The sequence below is a fragment of the Euleptes europaea genome, chromosome 17, assembly GCF_029931775.1.
Source record: "Euleptes europaea isolate rEulEur1 chromosome 17, rEulEur1.hap1, whole genome shotgun sequence".
NCBI classification, from domain to species: Eukaryota; Metazoa; Chordata; class Lepidosauria; order Squamata; family Sphaerodactylidae; genus Euleptes; species Euleptes europaea.
Window position 1 is genome coordinate 13,848,699 of NC_079328.1, and position 25,354 is coordinate 13,874,052.

At 47.1% G+C, this 25,354-nt stretch overlaps 1 protein-coding gene across 1 annotated transcript in view; it reads right to left on the reverse strand.

The window, feature by feature from the left end:
• Positions 1 to 25,354, reverse strand: part of DIAPH1 (diaphanous related formin 1) — a 112,846-nt gene that overhangs the window by 28,275 nt on the left and 59,217 nt on the right. The window contains exons 18-19 of the mRNA XM_056862298.1: positions 3,139 to 3,234; positions 2,096 to 2,190 (exon numbers count right to left, since the gene is read on the reverse strand). Coding sequence (XP_056718276.1) covers positions 2,096 to 2,190; positions 3,139 to 3,234 — 191 coding nt within the window. The remainder of the gene's footprint in view (positions 1 to 2,095; positions 2,191 to 3,138; positions 3,235 to 25,354) is intronic.

Genomic DNA, 25,354 nt, shown 5'->3' on the forward strand with positions numbered 1-25,354 from the left:
CTGTGACTAGCCCAAGGTCACCCAGCAGGCTGCATGTGGAGGAGTGGAAAATCTAATCCGAGTCTCCAGATTAGAGTCTGCTGCTCTTAACCAATACACCAAGCTGGAAGGAGGATACCGTTAGTTGAACTGGGGCTGACTGTCAAGGCAAGAAGGTCTGCCTGTGAGGGGTATGAGTTAAGTATACAACGAAGGGCAACAGATACTTTTCCCCCAAGAAAGGAATAATACGTTGAGAAGCACTCACTTTTCAGACTTCTGTATCCTTGGGGAGAATCTGATACATCACTGGATGGCAGGAATTTAAACACAAACATCATCTTCCACACCAGGCCTGCACGATAGGTACCTCACCAAACTGAACTCAGACCTCCAGCTATATGGTTACTGTGCGTGGTCAAGAAGACATGTGTGTCCTGCAGTACCCTCCTAAGAACACTTTCCAGGGTGTAAAGTCCCACTGAACAGGCATGAGCAAAATTCTGAACAAACCTGCTCAGGTCGGAACTGCTAGACACCTGTCTGTGAGAGTGATGCCCACTTTACCGTCTAGTCCAAATTCTCTCCGAGCATAATGGAGAAAACCTCCTTCGGGTGCCTCTCACGCCTGTGCTAGAGGAGCTGCAAACTTATCTAGACCCAGCTTGAGGGGCTGACACACACAAATAGTAGCTAAGGCTCCTAAACAACCAGACATTGCTGTATTGTAGATACATTCAAGCATCCACAAAAAAAGAAGGAGGATAAGGAGAATAAAAGTTGGTTTTTATATGCTGACTTTCCCTAACACTTAAGGAAGACTCAAACCGGCTTACAATCACCTTCCCTTCCCTGCCCCACAACAGACACCCTGTGAGGTAGATGGGACTGAGAGAGCTCTAAGAGAACTGTGACTAGCTCAAGGTCACCCAGCTGGCTTCATGTGGAGGAGTGGGGAAACAAATCCAGTTCACCAGATTAGCCTCCGCCGCTCATGTGGAGGAGTGGGGAATCAAGCCCGGTTCTCCAGATCAGAGTCCACCACTCCAAACCAACGCTCTTAACCACTATGCCATGCTGGCTCTTAGTATCCTGCATATAGCAACCACACCAAATATTAGAGAGTACTCACAATGAGAAGCAAACATTTCAAACATCCACACATTGGGTGCAGCATGCATGCATGCATTAAGGGGGGTGGTGGTGGTAAGAGGCCGAAGAGGCCGAAGCAAGAGTAGGAAGCTGGAGCTACCACTACCTGTCTAAGCAGGTTCTAAACAAACATCCATCACCTTGGGCTGGGGTCCCAAATAAATGTCTGGGCAGCCAAAAATCCAAAAGAATAAATTCAAGGGAAGGCAAGATCCACGTGTCACTGTGGCAGACGGGGGTGTAAGCCACATCACAGGGGCGTGGAGATTATTGTAACCTTTTGAGGATACAGTCTGGCTTCAGTTATAGGACTTGGGCTTGAATGAGAGAGAAAAGATGCCTTTTTCCTGGGCTTAGAAAAGGAGAGGGCAGGTGGCATGCTCTCCAATTGGCAAGGCAGAGGGGGGTTTCCATACCCTGGGAATACTTCTAAAAAAGGAAATAGGAGAAGTCTTGGGCAGGAGGCAGGATGTTAAAGACAACCTTGACTTCCTCTTGGAGCTGAGGTGGTCAGAACAAGCTCTCAACTGATCTTTACTGGGTCATGCGAGGCAAAACATTTTAGTCGAAGATGTACGTATGGGCTAGAGCAGATCTTTTTGTGCTAGACATACTTGATTAATTGCTGAAAGGTCCTGATTAAAGACTCGGAGCTCATTTCTCTCTGAGACTGATCCAGATTTGTGTAAAGAGATCAGGGGTTGGAGAGGCCAGTCCTACCCCCTTCTCACGTGCCTGGCAGAGAACGGCTGGTCTCAGAGCTAAGATGAAGGAGAAAGGCCAGGAAAGAGGGAAGCTTGAGGTCAACTGCAAGGGCTCGAAAATCTACTTTTCCCGTCTAAGGCAGCCACAAAAACAAGATGCGTATTAAGCATGTGTGTGTGTGTTTGTGTGTGTGTGCACAAACTCTGCAAGGCCTGCTCACCCGAGAAGAATACACTTGCAAGCTTCAGCCTGTGCTCACCTGTACCATGGACTCGGTCAACACAGCTTCATTCACCTCCAGGATGACGTTCCTGATCTCCTCATAGGGCATGCGGAAGGAGCCCAAGAAAATTGCTGCCAAGTTCACACAAAAGCGAAGTAAATGTCTGGTGACCGCATCCTGCCCAAAGCCTTGGGATGCACAGCTTGACTGCCCCCGTCTCCATCCTCTAGCTCTTTCGACTAAACTCAGAGCTTTGCCTTAAGGTAAGGTAAAGGTAGACCCCTGTGCAAGCACCAGGTCATTCCTGACCCATGGGGTGACATCACATCACAACATTTACTAGGCAGACTATGTTTTTATGGGGTGGTTTGCCATTGCCTTCCCCAGTCATCTACACTTTACCCACAGCATCCTTCCTCAGAAGGATGGAAGGCTGAGTCAACCTCGAGCCGGCTACCTGAAACCAACTTCCGTCAGGATCGAACTCAGGTCGTGAGCAGTTTTTGACTGCAGTACTGCAACTTACCACTCTGCGCCACGGGGCTCCTTCTTGCCTTAAGACTGGGGCAATTGCTAGAGGGTGGTCAGCAGCCTAGGGCTCTAGAGCCAGATGTGGCTCACATCCCACATCTGAATGGATAGGTGGGGTGCTAGAATGACCAAGTATGCAAACGGAATGGAAGGCAATGGTTTTTACGGGACCTCAAGCGCTTCTTATACAAGCTTTATAAAATGGGAAATTATAGAGAGGAACAGTTGCCAGCAATCAAAGTGTACACCATGCACAGATTTATGCCAGTGCGCTGAAATGATCATTCAGGGTGTATATTTATGATACTGCAAGATCTCATGCATGCAGCTTCCTAACGAAGGACTCACAACAACCAGTGTTTGGGCTGCAGAAACTTTCTGATTAACCAACACATCAACTATACTGTTAAGTTGTACAGTTTCAGTTAATGCAAACTGGCTCTCTTATACTGGCTCTTTGTTTATCTCTTGCTCTGAATTTATCCATAGTTTGGCTCTTTCATTGCAAAAGGCTGCAGACCCCCTGTACTGAAGCTAGCCCTACTCACAAAGATTCTGGGCGTTCTTTGAATCCAGCACTCGCAGCTCTTTGACCTTCTTCTTGGACTGGATCTTCTCCTCCCCGTTCTCCTGCTGCTTTTTTGCTGCGGGTCAAAGGAGTGCAAGATGTCAGCAACTCAGGGAACCCCTTCGTTTTAAACCAGCCGGCACAAAACATCCCCATAGGGTACCTGCAAAAGTGGCTGATCATACTGAAGAGATATATGATGCCCTCCTCAACCCCCACCACATTCATTAGAGGCAGTACATGAACACATTGTGCTGTCTTAGACTGAATTAAGTACACAAAGGTTAAGAAAAAATCCACATCCAAGCCAAAGGCTATACAATATAAAGGTTATGTCAGTACAAAATATGTACATATTTACTACAGGCTAAAATCAATAACATATATAAGGCCCTGCAATAGCCTACCAAACCAACATGTTCATGTACACAAGTGGTTCCCAAACTTTTCGGGCCACCACCGCCTTGGTTCCACAAACTCAACCCCAGTGCCCCCTACCCTATCCTATAAAAAGCATTATTCAAAATAGGGGTTTGCATGACTCATTAAAGAAAATGATAACAATAAAATTTCAAAACAGTAGCCATTAATTGCACATCTATTCAAAATCAAATTAAAACATTTTAGTTGAAATTTACTCAACAAAATGGATGAACGTGATCCAGTGGTACCAGCTCTTCAAAGTCTGGAAAAAAATTCTGATAGTTTCCACCAAATTTGCCAGCATGGTGCCATCGCTTGATCTACTGTAAATTAGTGAACAACATAGTTGAAGGGGTCCACCTCCAGAGCCCCCCTGCTGCCCTCTTGCCTCTTAGTGTCCCCTTAGGTAATCCCCCCCAGGGGGTGGTACTGATGTACACATACAACACAAATAAGACATAAAATCACAAAATTTTACTTTGTGATTTTATGTCTATTTGTGTTGTATGTGCACGTGAGCATGTTGGTTTGGTAAGCTATTGCAGGGCCTCTATATACGTTATAGATTTTAGCCTGTAATAAATATATACATATTTTGTATTGACATAACCTTTACATTGTACAACCTTTGGCCTTGGATGTGGATGCTTACTTCTGTTGTTCTTAGGCTGAAATTTTTCTCCCTTTGTTGCTGGTGCTGCCTCACTCTGAATCAGACCCACTGGTCCACCAGGGTCAGTACTGTCCTCTCAGACTAGCAAGCAGCTCTCCAGGGTCTCCGGTCTTTCACATCACCCACTACCTGGCCCTTTAACTGGAGATGGCGGGGACTGAACCTGCATCCTTCTGGCATACAAAGCAGATGCTCTAATGCTGAGGCACAGTCTCTCCCCAGAAGGGAGATGATTCAGCAGCAAAAAGAGCCTCGGAAAGATCGACCACCAGCCCTGGCACCCCACCTTGCATGGCGTTGGTGACAGATAGCATGGTGTAGTGGTTAAGAGCGTCGGACTCTAGTCTGGGGAACCGGGTTCGATTCCACACTCCTCCACATGAAGCCTGCTGGGTGACCTTGGGCTAGGTCACAGTTCTCTCCAAACTCTCTCAGCCTGACCTACTTCACAAGGTGTCTGTTGTGGGGAGACGAAGGGAAGGAGATTGTAAAATGATTTGATTCTCCTTAAAAGGTAGTGAAAATAGGCATATAAAAACCTACTCTTCTTCTTCTAACACTGGACAGGTGGAAAAATACTCATGGCCGCTCCTGCACCAGGAGTCAAGCAGTGAAGAATTGGTTTTTATACTCCGCTTTTCTCGACCAAAAAGAGCCTCAAAGTGGCTTACAATCACCTCCCCCCACCACAACAGGCACCTTGTGAGGGAGGTGGGGCTGAGAGAGTTCTGAGAGAACTGTGATTAGCCCAGGGTCACCAAGCAGGCTTCATGTGGAGGAGTGGGGAATCAAACCCAGCACACCAGATTAGAGTCCGCCACTCATGTGGAGGAGTGGGGAATCAAACCCAGTTCTACAGACTAGAGTCCACTCTTAACCACTACACCACGCTGGCTCTCTTTTGCCACACTGGCAAAAGATGATCCTGGACAGGGAACTTGGCACAGGATCTGAGGAGCTGCTGCCTCAGGGCAGCCCCCGACGAAGTCCGACAGCAGAGTTCTTTCCACCATTGCGGTTCTGGGGCTCAATCCCTAACCTGTTCCAAGAGGCAAATGAACAACCTGGTCACCTGCCTCAGGTGAGCACCAGCTCCAGCCAGCCAGGAAAGAAAGCCGGGGGAAATGGGAAAGCCGCTGGCTCCTTCTTTCAGCTCAAACCCGTGCCTCAAATGAATAACACAGTTGTGTGCGTGTGTGGGCAGGAATCCTGGTACCTCCGTGGTTCCCAGACTTTTTGGGGGCTCCCTTGGTTCCACAAACTCAACCCCAGCGCGCCCCCTATCCTATAAAAAGCATTATTCAAAATAGGGGTTTGCATGACGCACTAAAGATGATAATAAAATTTCAAAACAGTAACCATTAATTGCACATCTATTCAAAATCAAATTAAAACTTTTTAGTTGAAATGTATTCAACAAAACTGATGAACTTGATCCAGTGGTACCAGCTCTTCAAAGTCTGGAAAAAAATTCGGATAGTTTCCACCAAATTTGCCAGCATGGGGCCATAGCTTGATCTACTGTAAATTAGTGAACAACGCAGTTGAAGGGGGGCGCTAGAGGCTGCCCTCTTGCCTCTTAGTGCCCCCCTAGGTAATCCCATCGCCCCCCCCAGGGGGTGGTACTGCCCACTTTGGGAATCATTGTGGTACATTATCATTTTTGTATGACAAGTGACTTTGTGGAATTATTGGCAAGGCGGCTCTCCATATGCCTGCGGTATTGCATGTCGGATTTTCTTTACCCACCGCAAGGTCAGGGGGCATTCCAGATTTTACCTCAGTGGGTGTGTATTCTGTATTTCAAGGGTTCTTGTGCACCCCAGAAAGACACAACAACCCCCCCCACACACACACACAAGCAACTTCTTGGAGAAGGGAAAAGCTGACTCACAAGTTCTCCCTCACATCCGATGGCAAGGCAGATCGTTTCTTGGAACAATCACAGGGTGGCAAGTCTGCATTTTTACAATAGCAAGCAGGAAGCCAGCCAAGGCAATGAAAGGAGAGAGAGAGGGATAAACAGGATATCTGGGATGGTGTCGTGCTACCAGTTTCCCTGTTCAATTCGGTCTCTAGGGCAACTCTCAAGCCCTAGACCAGCCCGTGAAAAGGGCAGGCCAACCCCTCTAGTTTACATGTTGCTTACCTATAATGTCAGTAGAAAGAATTCCATTAACTCAGGATTGTTACAGTAATAAAAGGGAAATGGGGCCTGAGTGCAACTGCATTGCTTTTTATTTGAATGTCTTTCTGTTGTTGCTGGGTGCTGTCCCCGGTATTTTGTTTTGCCTCTTCCCACCCCTTTTTGAATCTCACCAGCCCTTTCCCTCCCACCCCCGTTTTACAATAAACCTTTTTATAAAGACATTTTTTTGCTTGCGCTATGTATTTCTCTGGGATATTTCTCTTCATCTCTTCCCCATGTGGTAGACTGCATGGGAGCTACCAGGATTGGTTATATGTTATTTGGTTATTGCTTTGGCGCTGTGCTGGAAGAGGGCCTTCTCAGTGGGTCAACCTAGAGCAGGGGGATCAAGCTCATTTGTTACAAGGGGAGGAAATGACATAAATGTCACTTGGTCGGGTCGGGCCGGGCCGGGCCATGCCTTGCCACCCCAGATCGGGACTGGGGAAGGTGGCTGCCTTAGCTGGCCAGATAAGAGCTCTCAAGGGGCTGGATCTGGCCTATGGACCATATGTTTGACACCCCGGTCCAGAGGTTCTCAGGAGGTCATGAATGATGATGACGGGTTACCAGGGAACTTTCTGGGGAACTCTTGGTCTAAGGAAGTTTCCCAGAAAGGAAAGACACCATCTCCCCCTCCCTACTGTAACAAGGTCCACGAAGCGAACGCAGACTGGCTCAAACTCCCTAGTGACATGATGATGGGAAAGATATAGGTGTGTTTGTGTGTGTGCATAGAAGAGTGGGCTTCACCAATCCGCAGCGACTGGCAGCCCCACTCCCTCGACACAGGCTGCCTTCCCAGGTCACAAGCGCTGTTGCTAAGGGGTTCAGAGTCACTGACCTAGATTTCCGTGCATTTGCACACATGAAAGGGAACCAGGCTGCCTTCAGCATATTTATGTGCAAAAGGGGAGGGAGGGGTGTCTCTGGATGCGAAAGATCTCGCGTGCAGGAACCCGGGAGGAGGAGGAGGTGTGTGCGGGGGAGAAGGGAAACGACGAGGTTAGAAAAAAGCCTCTTGTGTTAAAACAGGACATGGAATTGGCTTTGCGTCTATTTGTTTGGGGGCATCGGAGTAAGAAATAAAGGGTCCAGTTTTCACTGAAGAGGCATAAGCTGTGCCAGGGCTGTACCGCTTCATATTGCAGAGGGCAGCTACATGATGGGGTGTCTCTTGATACCAAAAGAGCCCCTGCATATCTAGAACTAGCAGGCGCCTGACAGGGTCGCTTTCTGCCAAGGAAGGAACCTTTTTTGCATGGAGAAGAATTTGACTGCCCTAGATGAAGCGCTACAGCCCCGGCACAAGTTTGCCAACTCACAACAAGGTGAAGGGGGCCTCACATTAGTGATGGAATGCAGGAAAGGAGAATTGCGGCCCCCTCGGGTCCCGTACTGGGATAGCCGGCAAGAGACAAGCAGTGCAGGGGTACGGTGCTAGAAACAGCAGTGCGCAAAAGAGGTAAGCCTGTGCAAGCTGCTGCGCTTGTCAAAATGGAGCAGGCTGCCAATAATCATGGCATCGAATAAATCCCTGCACTGCAGAAGCTTATCTCGGGGCTGAGAACTTACCACAGCAGCCTCCTCAAGGCAACAGGGCACAACAGTCAAAAACCCATAAGAACATAAGAAAGGCCATGCTGGATCAGACTAAGGTCCATCAAGTCCAGCAGTCTGTTCACACAGCGGCCAACCAGGTGCCTCTAGGAAGCTCATAAACAAGACGACTGCAGCAGCATTGTCCTGCCTCTGTTCCACAGAACCTGATATAATAGGCATGCTCCTCTGAACCTGGAGAGAATAGGTATGCATCATGACTAGTATTCATTTTGACTAGTAGCCATGGATAGCCCTATTTTCCATGATCATGTCCACTCCCCTCTTAAAGCCTTCCAAGTTGGCAGCCATAAGAAGAGCCATGCTGGACCACACAAAGGCCCATCAAGTCCAGCAGTCTGTCCACACAGTGGCCAAGGAGGTGCCTCTAGGAAGTCCACAAAGAAGACAACTGCAGCAGCATTGTCCTGCCTGTGTTCCAAAGCATCTAACATAATAGGCATGCTCCTGTGATCCTGGAGAGAATAGGTATGCATCATGACTAGTGTCCATTTTGGCTAGTAGCCATAGATAGCCCTCTCCTCCATGAACATGTCCACTCCCCTCTTAAAACCTTCCAAGCTGGTGGCCATCACCATCCTGGGGCAGGGAGTTCCACAATTTAACCAGTCCTAAGCATATCAGTCACATCTTTCTCGGGGGGCACTCAATTTAATTCAGTCCAGAGCCACGCCCAGCTTCAGCTCTGCAACTCAGCAAACACCCCCCCCCCCCGCTTCTATTTCACACAGAGTTCAGGAAAAGGCAAGGCGGGGTGGGGGGGAGGAGGTTATGCTAGATATCAGAACAGAATCTCTGCTACAGACTGGAGAAGGTGGAGGGGGTGCATCCCCCCCCCCCAAGGTTGCTATGGCTTCTAGCGCTGATGCACTGGAAGAAGGAATTTTACTTCTAAGGCCTCTGGAAGGCAGGAGTAGATATACACGCATCAGATTTGCCAATGGTCTTATTCCAACAGTTGCTTTTGTTTCTCTGCTGCCTTGGAAATCCCCCCTCTGCGATTTAGGTCGGAATCTTTGTTTTTGGTTTCTCCGGAGCCGGAATAATTCCTTCCTAACACATGCAAAAGACATCAGATGGTCTGCTTCCAAACGGCAAGCCGACAGCTGACTTCTCTCTTTCCCCCTCTGCTGGACAGAAACCGACCGTGCAGGCTGGTGAGATTTCCCCACTATGTGCAGAAGAGTGGGGGGACAATAATCAGCCCCTAGCCCCGCACAGCCTCTCACCCCTGCGTGAGGCACAGAAGCATCTGCCCTGGGGCATCACAGTGCAATTGCCCAAATTATTCCTGAGGCTATGGGGTGCAAGCGAACTCTTCGGACTGCCAGTGTTGGCATTTCAGGCAGAAGAGGGGGTGCAGAAGACAAGGGGGTGCAGAAGACAAGGGGGTGCAGAAGACAAGGGGGTGCACACAATCCTCCTCTGCAGCTTTGTGAGACACAGAGCTAGCTAGCTTGCTTGCTCGCTGGCCCCTCCATTCACCTGAGAGGGGGGGTGCAGATGGAATGAGAAAGCAAAGCCATCCCAAGGCAGCCTCTGACTCAGCTTCCTTTTCCCTCCCCCCGCTCCCCCTGCAGGCTCCTCCCTGGCTCAGCCTGTTATTCTTCTGCGCCACAAATACAAAATGGAGGCTGGTGGGCAGGGAAGCATCCTCCCTAAAATGGCCGAATGCGGCAGAGGAAAGCATGGCACTGCAAAATAGGGCAACAGCACCATCTGGTGCTTGAAAAGTCCAAGGCAACTGTTTCCCCTGGAAAATCCCCCTTTTTTACATAACCAGGAAACAGCAGGATTCGGTAAGAGCTGGAATTTCACCAAGGGTTGGGGCAGGGTAGGCTGGAAGATGGAGAAAGGGGCAGCGGAATTTTTTTTTTTTTGCAATAATATGGTATTGGTTTCAATTGATGCAATCAGCTCTTCCTTAGGACAGTCCAGACTGGCTCATAGTTCTATATAACGAACGGGAAGGGAACACATGTTGAATCTTAGGAGCAGCATCCCCAGATCGTGGGAATGACCAGAGCATGTCCCACACCACATCTGTGCTTTACCTGTGCATGCCTGCTTCCCCCTCTCCCCCATGACAATACCCATACCTGGGCTGAGCAAGTTTACACAGCCCTTTGTCTTCACCCCCTTGAAGTGGCCTGCCCCACACTCAAGAACCATAGTTGTAGCGCACACAGGATGAAAGCTGCCTGCGGAACAGCTTTCCACTCGTCTGAGTCAGGAGCAGAACACTACAAAAGAAGCCAAGAAAGATTCAGGCCCCTGCTTGCCCTCTTAAAATAATAGAATTATTAAATTGGAAGGTGCCATGCAGGCCATCTAGCCCAGCCCCCTGCTTAATGCAGGATCAGCCTAGAGCATCCCTGACAAGTGTTTGTCCAGCCTCTGCTTAAAGACTGCCACGGATGGGGAGCTCACCACCTCCCTAGGTAGCTGATTCCATTGTCCAACAACTCTTAATGCTGGAAGTGAATCCTGTCCATGCCGAGTACCTTGAGGTTTCGGGTAGTCAGCGCTCTCTCTGCAGAGATCTACGAGCCCTCCTTCATACGTGACAGGCGCAACTCAAGCCGCGTCTTTCCTCACCTAGTTCAGGTCACGGAATGGGACTTCTCGTTCTAATCACCCGAACGCCACAACTGGGCTGGGCCTAAAGTCTCCAGTGGTCCAGCAGTGGATACATGGGCCAGTTTCCAAGGGGGCCGCTTCATGCCTGGTGGGATTCTTGCAAAGAAGGCTTGACCAGGTGGGCTCGAGTCTGGCCAAGCAAGACGCTTCCAGGGCAAGAGTGCCTACTCAAGATCTCATCGCTCAGATTCGTTACGCCTCATGCGTTGGAGGGACGCTGAGCATTTCTTGGGGATTTCTAGGGAAAGGAAACACAGCCCTCTCCTGAGCCGTAAACGGAGGGCCACAAAGCGGCAGATGTGGCAATCCGCAGGGGCATCTGCCCGTCCACTAGGTCGGATCCCACGGATCCGTTGCATCAACGCAGGCACATTCCTGCAGAGGGGTGCCTTTTCCTGGCACAAGCGGATTGTAAGGGGAAGGTTCCTTCCACCAGAGGAAAGCACTTCTGCTTGCGAAACAGATATGCAGGATCCAACCTCTCTTTAGGAGGCTACCCTGGTTGTCTCTGCGACAAACGGGAGCCCAAGATTCTGCATGAGAGCCACAATTTCTAGAAACAGCCAAAGGGCAATTTCCCAGCAAAGTCCGGGTGACTCAGTGCTGGGAAAGCGCAGCTTACAGATTTGGGTGGTTCCACCGCACCCTCCTGCAGTTTAAAAACAGTTGCCAACACTGCAGGGCATGGAGGAAGCACACCGGTACAGCTCCGTGGGAACCTTAAAACAAGAAAAGAAAAAAGAAGAACAAGCTCCAATGGGAAGGGAAGATGAGCTGGGAGGGTTAAGGGAACTGAACAGCACAGAAGAATCCGGGATACCCATAGAAATGGGGGCATGCTGAGTATCGGCACACAGGGGCAGGAAGGGGCAAAGATCCATTTCAAAGCCGAGGAGGGCACATCCCAGCACAGTGCAGTCATACCAAAAGGGAAGGGGGGGGAAGCCCTACAAGTGTTTTTTTTTTTAATCTAAAGGAAGCTCTTGAGATCTTTTTCATGTTGTTGCCAGGCGCACATATCAAGGGGGTCATATGCATGCCCCTGTGCAGGTGATGCCTCCTGGGCCAGTTCAGGAGCAGATGGCAAACACCCCCTGCCTATCCTTTACACTGGGGCTTTTCTCTCTCAAGCACACTGCAGAAAATGCTGACAAATCCCCCGTGTGACACCAGAAAGGGAAAACAAAGGATCCCAGAAATGCGATCTCTTGTCTGGAGAGCGACAGATGGAGAAGGCAATAGGCAATGGCAGCCAAACAAAAGCAGGGATTGGTGGGAAGGGAACACCCTGGCTTTTCCTGCCTTTGTTTCCGAGAAAGGAGGCCAGCAGGAGGGGAGGAGGGAGGCGGCGGAGGAGGGAGGAAATGGGGAGGGGGGAGGAAACGAGCCACCGCCTGGATGACACAATGTCAGCCGACCTCCTCCTCCAATCGGCTGGCTCTGACGTCAGTGCCAGGAAACCGAGCCAAAGCAGCTCAACTGCGCACATCTGGCGGATGAAAAGAGCACTGCAGGCAATTGGAGAAAGGCACAGAATCAGATGAGAAAGTGCATTTTCCCCTCTAAGAAAATAAGGATTTCTCCTTTGAGCAATGCCCTGGGGACGCAAGAGAGGCCCAGGAAGGTGAAGCAAAGCAGGCCCTCATGGGGAGAATTCACTACAGATACTTACGAACCCCACAAAAAAATTTGTGGGCAGAAGTGCGGATGGGAAGTCACTTATCCCAAATTGGCAATCTTTGCCATTTATGCATGGCTGTTTCCTCACAGTCACCCTGCCAACTACTTCGGGGTGTTTGCTTTGATTATGCTTGCTTTTTTCCAACTGTCAGAGGTCACCTCACTCTCCCTGCATGTTTTCCCCGCATTTTCTGGATGCTGGCTAAACACGAATTCAGAAAACGTGGGCAAAGTGCGAGGTAATGCGCGGGGAGAGCGAGGCGAGCTCTGGCGGTCGGAAAATGCCAGCATAATCAAAGCAAAGCCCCAAAGTAGTCAGCGGGATGACAGCGAGGAAACAGCCATGCATCAATGGCCGTAGCTATTCTCTGCTGGGGCAAAGGGGAGACTTCAGGAAACATTCAGTGTGGAGGATTTTCCTCCAATGTGGTGGCTGGCACATTTTTGTCAGGTGTGCAGGGATGCACACATCCGTAAAAGTAACGGTACCGGTGGTGGCTATCACTGCCCACCTGGGGCTGCGGTGCCCAACCAGGCTGGCATGCATCCCTACTGCACAGTGATTAATGTTGCACTGAGCCTCTTCGGAGAACCCATTTGCCACACCAGCAGATAAGCAAGGAAAAGAAGCGTTGCCGCAACCATCTATGCCGTCTCAGGATCGTTTCACTGCATGTGCACCCAGCTTGGTGCCACTGTCAGTCACAGCTCTGCTTGCTGAACAATTCCTGTACCGCCCCACCCAGACTGCACCATTCTAAGTGTATTCTCGAAAGACCCTGTTGACGAATGATCCCGACATTCCGTAACAGGTAATCTGTCCCATAGGGTACCTGCCACAGGAACTGATAAAGGTTTCCAACATCATGGGCACACATGCACGTACATATCTCCCCACCCCCAAAAAATATCTGGTCCAAAGTGATTCTCACAAAAAGTCAATATGGGGTGTGAGGGTCTGTGTCCATTCATGCTCTGTAAAACGCCAGCACCAAACTTTCTGAGATGCAAAAGGCTTGTAGCAGTGATCCCAGCTTGGTCTGGAAGCTGAGAATGAAAGGATGCAACGCCCCTTCTCTGGACATACCAAAAGGCTGCCTAGATATGTAAGAAAAGAATACTAAATGCTCCAAGATCCAACTGGTATTTCTACAGGCTGCTGTAAAAGTCACATCTGGGTGTCAGTGTGGCCATTTGAAAGCTGTTTCCCTCCATGTTGCAATTTGAGTAGAAAAGGCAGCAATTCAAAGAGTGTGTATGTGTGTTTCTGTGCATGTGGGATGAAGTTTGGAAGGGGGTCTGAGTTGCTGAATCAAACAGACAACCTGTCAGACAGCAAAGCACACAGAATGTCTGCCCTCTACTGATGAAGAGGAGAATTGCACCTTCTATTTACAAAGATATATAAAAAGTTTGCTCCCAAACTAGCAAACTTTTCCAGCCACAACTCACTCTTTTTTCTGACTGGTGGTTATTAAGTGCATCAAGAGAAACCAAAGGAAAGAGACACATGTCTGCACTGTGCAAACAGGGTGGCAGCACAGTCCAGGACACGTCGGACTAAGTGTCAGCGTGTCCTACAGAAGTGACTTTGCATCTACTCTCTGCACGCATTTTAAGGTGGTTTAGAGGGGAAAGGTAAAGCTCCTTCCCAGTGCAGCAAAACCCTGGCTGCCCCATAACCCTTCCGGTTGCCATTCCTAACATTCTGCAGTCCTTTCTGCTTGATGAGAACTGGAACCTCCAGCCAAAGGCCCGGGAGCCTCTCTGGAGGCCCAAGCAAGCTCTCTATGGTCCCTGGGCAGAGCAGCCAAAGCGGAGCTCTTTGGAGACACCAACCTTTGCCCTCTTCAGAGTTTCTACTGCCTCTTGTTCTGTGCTCAGTTTAGTTGCAGAGGAAAGTCTGAAACTTTGGCTGCCGCTACATGGTGTTACTCCCCAAAACTGAGAGGTGATATGATAAGTATTTGAAGGGCTGTCATATAGAGGATGGCATAGAGTTGTTTTCTGTTGCCCCACAAGGTCGGACCAGAACCAACAGGTTGAAATTAGATCAAAAGAGTTTCCATCTAAACATTAGGAAGAACTTTCTAACAGTGGAACAGACTCACCAGGTTCAGCCTGGACTGAGAGTCCCAGACCCCATTCATGATCACAGGGGACAACTCCCCATCTGAACATGGGACCTCGTTCCTTCTTCTTACCTTCCAAGCAGCTTCCTATACCGCCAGCACTTCTGAGACATCAGAATGACAGTGTTTCACCTCTTATGTAGTGTCTGTCTCAGACGGTGCTGTCGGGTGACTTACGCTCCCCCATCCCACCCCAAGACGTAGCCGGCAGAGAATCGTTTCATACCTGCACGAAGCCACTGGGAGAGACTTCCCACACATATTAGCCAGTGAAGTATTACCAATACAAAGTTACTGAGCTTTTCCCTTCTATTTTCAACAAAACCCAGAACCAGCAGCAAGGATCTCGAACCCATGTCTGGATCCTGCCATGGGCAGAAGGAGGGCAAATGGGAACACTCAAGCCAGTGGGCAATTGCTGGCCAAAGGGGCACTGCCTGCTACAAACAAGGCCATGGCCCACCTTAAGAGACAGCTTGGCATCCCGGGTGCTCTTTTATGTACAGCGGGCCCCTCTGACCAGCTACGTACTGTGTGCCCTCTGCCCAACTCCCTGGCAGGCAGGCAAGTGGCCATCTCTAGGGTCAGCTACTCTTTCTGGGACAGCCCCTGAAAGCGGATCAGGATCGACAGCCAGAGATTCCACGGCACACCTTGGGCTGAGGCAGGGTGCAGAGAACACATTCGACCACACCTGCTGTTTTGCTTCCTGACAATTCCAGGTGCATCGGTGGCCTCGACATGCTTAGATCCAACATCTCCCCGGCACCACCCCTTACTGAGACTGACAGAGAAGCTCCCACTATCCTGCCAGCCAAAGGGAGATTCAGGGCTAGCTGGTGGTGTGTTCAAAAGAAGCTTTTCCTATAGCGCTTCTAACTTAAGGTGGAAGCTCCATGTCTGAATGTTTCCCCACCTGCATGTAGGAAAATAGCACATGAGAAAAAGTTAGCAAATGTTTTGGGGATGAGGGTTTAGTCTCTATGTGGGGAAGGGTTTTTAAGATTAAGAGTGCTGAAGCCTATGGCTGCAGGGGACTAGTTGTAAGAACATAAGAAAGGCCCTGCTGGAACAGACCCAGGCCCATCAAGTCCATCAGTCTGTTCACACAGCGGCCAACCAGGTGACTCTAGGAAGCCCACCAACAAGACAACTGCAGCAGCATTATCCTGCCTGTGCTCCACAGCACCTAATAGTCCAATAAAAGCTGTACCTCATGACCCTGCTCAATGTATAAAGTGTTCCCCAGGACATTTTTTTTGCTGGCGAGTCACAGCTGACTTATAGAATCATAGAGTTGGAAGAGACCACCAGGGCCATCGTCCAACCTCCTGCACAATGCAGGAAATTCACAACTACCTCCCCCCTCCACACCCCTAGTGACCAGAAGATGGCCGAGATGCCCTCCCTCTCATCATCTGCCTAAGGTCACAGAATCAGCATTGATGACAGATGGCCATCTAACCTCTTCTTAAAAACCTCCAGGGAAGGTGACCCCACATGGTTTTCAAGCAAGAAATGTTCACAGGTGGTTTGCCACTGCCTTCCGCCATATCATGCCCCTGGTATTCCTTGGAGGTCTCCCATCCAAACACTTGCAGGGGTCAAGGCTGAGAGTGTGTGACTGGCCCAAGGTCACCCAGCAAGTTTCCATGGCAGAGTGGGGATTCAAACCTGGGTTTCCCAGATCCTAGTCTGACACCTTAACCACTACACTATGCTGGCTCTCCTTTCAGGGCATTCAGCTGGGTTTTTCTTGTGATGGGTGGGAGCTTCACCTTACTAACCCCTTCTCCTAGAGACCTGCCAGGCTACACCCCTCTTATATTTGAAAAGACCAACTGAAATAGTTTTCTCTTCTGCCAAAGTAACTGTAAAGATTTTTTTTAAATTACTGCACGCTGCTGGTACTGTAAAGGGGGGTTCTGTCTGTAATAGGTTCAAGAAAGGTTTTATTGTTTGGTGCTTTAATGCAGCTTGCAAACATGTCTTGAGTGTAAAGTGGTCTTTTTAAAAACCAGTGTGATGTAGTGGTTAGAGTGTCAGTCTAGGATCTAAGAGGCCCAGGTTCAAATCCCCACTCTGAGGGGAAAAAACAAACAAATAAGGACCTCTAAACAGAAGGCAAACAAGAATGGTATGAACGATTATACTGATGACATTTAAATTGGCCAAACCTTTGTCTTCTCAACAATTAGGGAAACAATTGAAAATTTTACATCATGACCTTGAGATCTTCTATAAGGATTGGAAATCCCTTCAAACTAAAAAGTTTAAAAGGGATGAGGTAGATTACGTCAATGAGAATGTATATCCATGATGAAGTAAAAAATCTCCACATCAGAAGAGGGTCTGTTTTCAGGAAACGCCCACTTTTCCAAATGAAAGTCAATATAGTGATGATTTAGCTGAATCCTCTGGTATTTCAGAGAGAGGGGATAGCACCAACAAAGATTTTTAGAACAGATTCCATGCCCCAAACGTTCCACGAGACTCAGAAGAAGAAAGAGGAGTTGGTTTTTCCATGCCAACTTTCTCTACCACTTAAGGTAAAATCAAACCGGCTTACAATCACCTTCCCCTCCCCACAACAGACTCCCTGTGAGGCAGGTGGGACTGAGAGAGTGTGACTAGCCCAAGGTCACCCAGCTGGCTTCATGTGGAGGAGTGGGGAATCAAACCCAGTTCTCCAGATTAGAGTCCACTGCTCCAAACCACTACACCATGCTGGCTCTCAAGAATCATCCAGGATGGTCGAGTCCCAGAAACAGAAGAATTTGGTGGTAAATTTATCCTCATACAACTTGAGTCCAATTCAGATGTCACTTCTTAACTAAGGTTTATCATTTGTTCCCACTCCTAAATATAATGCTTTTCACACAGGAATAATTTGTTCAAGTTATTATGGATGATTTGAGACAGGTATTGGGTTCTTCATCTGACATGGCCAACAGATGTTTTAGACCTAAATCCTCATATATACCTTGAGACAACAGGCCAAATATTTCTTCATTTAAGAAAGTAATATTGAGGGATGTGTGAAAGTGTGACAATATAGGATTTGGGTATAATCTTTCTTACCCTGAAAGGTTAGCCTTGGATCAATTATCTAAAAATAAGGATATTACATGGTTAAATCAGAAGATAAGGGTGCGGCTATTGTTCTTTTAAATAAGGAAGATTACTCCCAAGAGGTATATTGCCAATCAAGAGATTCTACCAGGGTTTGTTTTGGTTTTTTTGCCATCAAGTCACAGCTGACTTATGGTGACTTTCAAGGAAAGAGACATTCAGACGTGGTTCGCCATTGTCTGCCTCCGTGTCAAGCCCCTGGTATTCCTTAGAGATGTAGATTAGATTTGTAAACCGTAACACCCAAAAAAGAAATATTAGTCTTGTCACTATAGCAATACCAGTATTTCTTTTCGGGATGTTACAGTTTACAAATGTAATCTACACTGTTGGTTACAGGATATTCAAAACCTACGGATAAAAATTCTGTTTTGCACTATTCACCAACCCAAAACATCTTAAAGATAACCTTTCATATGGACAATTTTTACATCTGAAAAGGATTGTACACTTCATAGTTCCTGTGTTAACTTTGGCTGATTCCTTATCTGCTGGTTTGTATCAGAAAGGGTTTCCTAGAGAGGGAAGATAATATTGAGACCCTCCCTTTTTACCAACAAGATAGTTTCAGGAGGGTACACATGAACACATAAAGCTGCCTTATACTGAATCAGACCCTTGGTCCATCCATGTCAGTAGTGTCTACTCAGACTGGCAGCAGCTCTCCAAGGTCTCAGGCAGGGGTCTTTCACATCACCTACTTGCTTAGTCCCTTTAACTGGAGATGCCAGGGATCGAACCTGGGGCCTTCTGCATGCAAAACAGAGGCTCTACCACTGAGCCACAGCCCCTCCCCACAGCTGTGTTGGTCTGCAGTAGAACAGCTAGATATGAGCTCAGCAGCACCTTATAGACCCAACAAGATTTGGGGGTTATACACTTTTTAAAGTCAAAGCTCCCTTCGTCAGATACAATCTGACAAAGAGAGTTGTTCTAAAGCTTATGCCCCCCAAATCTTGTTGGTCTCTGAGGTGTTATTGGATTCGAGTGTAGTTCTTTTTACCAATGGATCATCAACTTAATCTGATCATGTATTTTGGTTCCTTGGAATATCATCAGTTATCGTGTCATATTAGAATTAACAAAAAACAAAAGGGAGAAGGAAAGACCCAACCTAAAACCAAAGCTGGGTACCCAAAGGGGGTGGGTGAACAAAGACTCAATTATGTATAGAAATATATTTATTTTAAGGCGCTGATATCTATATTAAAAACATTAAAAATGATATTAAAAGAAAGCACAAATGGCAAGTAATACAGGTTGATAAACTACTACTGATGAAGGCTAGGGGGCTGAAGTGCATTTGGATTGTGGTTCAGTTTATCAACCTGTATTAGTTGCCATTTGTGCTTTCTTTTAATATCATTTTTAATGTTTTTAATACAGATATCAGCCTTGTGGCGCAGAGTGGTAAGCTGCAGTACTGCAGTCAAAAGCTCTGCTCACGACCTGAGTTTGATCCTAACGGAAGTTGGTTTCAGGTAGCCGGCTCAAGGTTGACTCAGCCTTCCATCCTTCTGAGGTCAGTAAAACGAGTACCCAGCTTGCTGGGGGTAAAGGGAAGACGACTGGGGAAGGCACTGGCAAACCACCCCGTAAACAAAGTCTGCCTAGTAAACGTCGGGATGTGATGTCACCCCATGGGTCAGGTGTGAACCGGTGCTTGCACAGGGGACCTTTACCTTTTTTTTAAATATAAATATCAGCGCCTTAAAATAAATATATTTCTATACATAATTGAGTCTTTTTCCACCCAGCCTTTGGGTACCCAACCATATTAGAAGAATTATTCCTAAACATCAGCATTTAGGGCAGGGCATCCTTGATCTTCCCCCACATAGGATTTCATAGAACATCCAATTTAATGGATAGGTTGCTTTGATCTGATGTTCTGTATATGAATACTGATCATACAAGAACAGCAGGCCATCCTAAACGTCAACATTGTTCTTGTTGTTCGCAAAGTTTAAGTATAAAAGTTTTTTATCAGTCTGACAGATCAGAAAAAATATCATTTGAAACAATTCACAAACTGCAATCTGCAGCAAGTTATTATTGTTATCCTGCATCCTCGCAAGTTACTATACATTGGGCAAAGTATCAGACTTTTAAGAACCAGGATTTCAGAACATAAAAGAAATTTGTATCTCCTCAAGGACTTAAGGATAAATCAGATTTGTCCAAATTTTTATAAAATGGTTAAAACGCTGAAGGTTTTTTTGGGGGGGAACAAATGTTGTTATTCATACTCCTTTTGTTGCCTTGTTTCTGTGTAAAAATGATATTTATCTCTTTTTCTATTATTTATTTTGTAATTACATTGGATGGTTTTGTCATGTGCAAATCATCACTATGACACTATTACACAATTGTGTGTGTGTGTGTGTGTGTGTGTGTGTGTGTGTGTGTGTGTGTGTGTGTGTGTATATATATATATATATATATATATATATATATATATATATACCTATTCATATTGTTGTTGCTTGCCTTCCGTTTAGAGGTCCTTATTCATTTCTTTTCTTCCTTTGTCTGAAGGGCCTATTCCTTCTTTTTAGTTGTTTGAATCCCCACTCGTGCCAGGGATGTGTGCTGGCTAACCCTGGGCCAGTCACACACACTCAGCTTAACCTACCTCACAGGGTTGTTGTTGTGAGAATAAAAGGAAACGGGGAGCACTGTAAGTTGCTTTGGGCTGCCCTGGGCAGGGAGCTGTTCTTGTGGGCAGCAGAGGATAGGACTCACAATAATGGGTTTAAATTGCAGGAGGAAAGGTACCGGCTAGATATTAGGAAAAAGATTTGTACAGTAAGAGTTGTTCAACAGTGGAATCAGCTACCTAGGGAGGTGGTGAGCTCCCCCTCACTGGCAGTCTTTAAGCAGAGGCTGGACAAGCACTTGTCAGGGATGCTCTAGGCTGATCCTGCATTAAGCAGGGGGTTGGACTAGGTGGTCTGTATGGCCCCTTCCAACTCTTTGATGATTCTAAGATATAAACACAAAATAAAAAAATATACAAACCAATCAGGATTGTATGACTTGATCAGCCATCTTGTTTGTGGGTTTCCTAGAGGCATCTAGTTGGCCACTGTGTGAACAGACTGCTGGACTTAATGGGCCTTGGTCTGATCCAGCAGGACCTTTCTTATGTTCTTATGAGCATGACTTTGATATTAGGTGCTGTGAAACACAGGCAGGATAATTTGTACAGTAAGAGTTGTTCAACAGTGGAATCAGCTACCTAGGGAGGTGGTGAGCTCCCCCTAACTGGCAGTCTTTAAGCAGAGGCTGGACAAGCACTTGTCAGGGATGCTCTAGGCTGATCCTGCGTTAAGCAGGGGGTTGGACTAGATGGTCTGTATGGCCCCTTCCAACTCTATGATGATTCTAAGATATAAACACAAAATAAAAAATATACAAACCAATCAGGATTGTATGACTTGATCAGCCATCTTGTTTGTGGGCTTCCTAGAGGCACCCAGTTAGCCACTGTATGAACAGACTGCTGGACTTAATGGGCCTTGGTCTGATCCAGCAGGGCTTTTCTTATGCTCTCATGCTTCATCAGAGAAATGTTTCAGAGCCCGCATGACGTTCTTTTTTCTGCCAGCAGGTGGCAGCCAAACCACACATTTGAGACGATGTAATTGACAAATTATGGAAAAGTTTTCCATTGGATTAACTAGTGAGCATTTTGAAAGTTTGTGTACCTCTACTGTAGCATACACCAATTTATTCTGGAACTAGAAACAGACTACCCATGTGAGAACACTTTAAACTACTGCTAAAATCACGACAATTTATTTTTCAGGGCCTTCTATTGGGGTCTGCTCTGATGTTACTGCTTTCCCTGAACTGGACCTACGCAGACGGCACAGACAAAGCCCACCTGGAATCTCTTTGCATGAAAAGTCTCTGGGGAGGGGCAGGCAGGACCATCTGAAAAACTCCTCAGTGAGCTCAACTAGTTAGGGATTGATCAAGACTGCACGGAGCTTGGTCTAAATTGGACAAGCAGCCATTTTTCATGGCTGGAATAAGAACATAAGAAAGGCCATGCTGGCTCAGACCAAGGTCCATCAAGTCCAGCAGTCCGTTCATGCCAGTTAATTCATTGAGGGGTAAGGCATTACATCTGGCCAAGAAAAAAAGTCTGCAAAATGTTGGAATGGCTAAGAATGCAAGATAATCTGGGAGCACTGGAAAAGTTGGGGTGCTTTGTCCCCAGAAGTGTCTGGGAAGTAGAGAAAAGCACCTCAAGAAGATAGAAAACAGCCACCTATACACTTGGAAAGCACCCACAGGGATCTCTGCCATGCAAGGATCCCACGTGGCAATCAGCCTTCCAACCGACTTTGTGGAAGAAGAACAGGAGAGTGGCACAGTTCCTGAAGAACATGAAAATGAGACAAGACCCTTGGCCTCAGGCCTCGTTTGCAGGGCCCCTCGCTAAATGCTGGAGCAAATACGATGCTCTTTGGAAGGCAGCACAGCCAGAGCAGAGAGGGCAGCTGATGGGCCCATCTGAGGCCTAAGCGCAGCTGGGGCCTTCCAGGCACTGATGGTCTGCTTCCCTGTAACCCCATTAAAACAAGACTAAACGCGAGTGGGTAATTTTAATTGAAAGCCTATTAAAAATCCAAGGCTGCCCTGCCCTGCCCAGATTAAGAAGTGGGATTTATACAAACACAAAAACAGGCCAGTCATCTGCGTATGCAGCTGCAGTGCCTTCTGCTCTGGTTAGACCTCACCTAGAGTACTGTGTTCAGTTTTGGGCACTGCAATTTAAAAAAGATGTGGACAAGCTGGAACGTGTCCAGAGGAGGGCAATAAAGATGGTGAGGGGTCTGGAGACCAAGTCCAATGAGGGAAGGCTGAAGGAGCTGGGTATGTTTAGCCTGCAGAGGAGAAGACTGAGAGGGGATATGATAACCATCTTCAAGTCCTCGAAGGGCTGTCATATAGAGGATGGTGCCGAGTTGTTTTCTATTGCCCCAGTTTGGACCAGAACCAAAGGGGTTGAAATTAAATCAAAAGAGTTAGGAAGCATTTTCTAACAGTTAGAGCGGTTCCTCAGTGGAACAGGCCTCCTCGGGAGGTGGTGAGCTCTACTTCCCTGGAGGTTTTTAAGCAGAGGCTAGATGGCCATCTGTCAGCAATGCTGATTCTATGACCTTAGGCAGATCATGAGAGGGAGGGCACCTTGGCCATCTTCTGGGCATGGAGCAGGGGTCACTGTGGGGGGGAGGAGGTAGTTGTGGATTTCCTGCATTGTGCAGGGGGTTGGACTAGATGACCCTGGTGGTACCTTTCAACTCTATGATTCTATGGGATGTTTTGTGTGACCCTCCTATCGTTCATAGAGGACTAGTAACCCTCTGCATGAAATTCACCAATGGCTACTGTCTTCTCACCAAAGATATGTTCCACTCCCAGGTCTTTCCTGCAAGTAATCCACTGCTTGGATACCCCATGGAAATCCACTGTGCCCTGGTTCTCCACCAGTCCCACCAGTGGCTGCAGTGAAGCAGTCCACCGCGGGCACATATCCCGACCACCGTTGCCTCCCAAGTAGCACATGAAAGACACCGAGCTCTGCTGAAACTTGTTGGGGTATGCAAGTTTGATATTATTGCTCACCACAACTGGCAATATTGAGTATTTCAAATACAGTATTTGCCCAAAAGTCACTTAGGAGACTCTAAGTTATGTTTGTAATCCAAGTCAGATAGAACAAAAAGGTGCCCTCGGTTGTTCATCTATCATCCCGGAAGAGGAGGCATCATATACAGTAGGCCTGTACAAGCAGGAAACCTGCAAGGACTCACCAAGGGCGTAAGAATCACATTCTCCTCATTTGTACCCCTCCTCAGAACCTCTTTCTTCTTCTGGTAGCCCCCACAGCCTCTCCCTTTTCTTGCTTCCTCCCGTCCCACATAGCTTTTTCAGTCTGTTCCCTCATCCCCTCCAATCAACTGGCCCTAACACAGGCATGGAAGCCTCAGAAATAGTTTAGGTTGCCTAAGAAGACATTATTTGTACAACTTTGAGGTTATTTTTTTTTTAAAACCTCGCCCATACATGTTAAAGATTCCCCCCCCCCAAATCTGGGGGAACACCGCCTTTTTCATACATGGCCCCCCAGAGGGGATTTTTTGATCCACACCCTGAAACCAATTTCAGAATTAGATCTATGATACTCTAGCTTCACATTATAGATATGGATCCTGACCTAGTAATGCACTTATCAATCATCAAAGGCTTTCATCAATACATTTCAGCTGTCATGAACAGCCTCCCTGTTTGTACATCGCTACAGAATGGGCTCTGCAGCAAGTCCTATGACCTGGACCGTGGGTGGTCAAGTACCCCCAGGATATGGGGGGACAAAGTGTAACCAGCATTTCCTCCTCCTTCAAGGGAGGGGAGAATGCTAAACTACCTTCTACCTTTCCTTCTCTTCAGAGAGGAGAACATCCTGTTCTTATTGATGTCAAGAAAATCCATCTACACATGCCGTAGGGAGAAGGGCTACTGGCACTTTTGATTGGCTGTTACCATTGTCCCTTTACGGGCCCCTCCCTGCCTCTCCATAATGAAGCTCAGGGGTCCCAGCTAGCTTAACCCCCAAGCCCACCACTCCAAATCTGCAACAACAACAAATGGTAAACAGGAATAGGAAGCATTCTGTATGGACCAGCACAAAATCATGCAAACAGATCCCATTTGCTGCATAAAGTTGGCTTTTCTAGTTGCTTCAGTTGGGGGGGGGGGTTAAAGTAAAATTCCAGAGTTCGTTAAAAGCATCACAGGTAAGAGCTATTTGTTTCAGTCCCCTCTAAGTCAGAAGCTGGTATCTGGCACAGCATTTTACAGTTTTGAGGACCGCGGCTCGAGTTAACACAGGTTAGGAGTTTTGCCATCTGCTAAAATTATAAAAGGCAATAAAATACACAGTAAAGGAGCCATCAAACAATCGAAGTACTCACCTTTAGCTGCAATCAACCACCATTGGGGGCATGCAGTTCAATCACCAGTGCAGGGATGAAGAAGGGGGGAAAAACACATGGGAATGAGTATCCTACATCACACATTGTATGAACAAAGTCCCATCTAACTATCATTCCCCACCCCCAGCATGCTTTCAATTCTCACAAGTGGCAAAGGATTGCAGAAAAGGATTCCAAAATAGCAGTGAACTGCCACCTGGAAGCAGTCTCAGTTTCTCCCCTTCTTCTCTCTCCATTACAAAGCAGTCCAATTCTAGGGTCAATTCAGACAGGAGCAAGTAATAGAAAAACAAGAGGGAAAATAAAATAAAGTGAAGTAAGAATAATCCACAGCATGCAAACTCTTCCAGTCACTACATGGCATTCTAATGACTTCATCTTTAAAAGGGTATTACAAAACTGAAGAATAGAAAACACAAAGGCCATTTATGCATGGGAGGTTTGGCCTTGGATTTGCCACTCTCTAGATCACTGGTTCCCAACCAGGGGTCCGTGGACCCCCAGGGGTCCGCGAGAACTAAATTAAGGTCCGCGAAACAAAGTTATAAACCCATAATAAATTAATATTTTCAATTAAAAGTTCTCTATTATAAAAATATATATTCAAATATTATTCTAAGCTTAAAGTTTAACTAACAGTTATGATTAAAGTTTATTTTCAAATTCTCTGAATTTTTATTTTGAACCTTGGGGTCCCT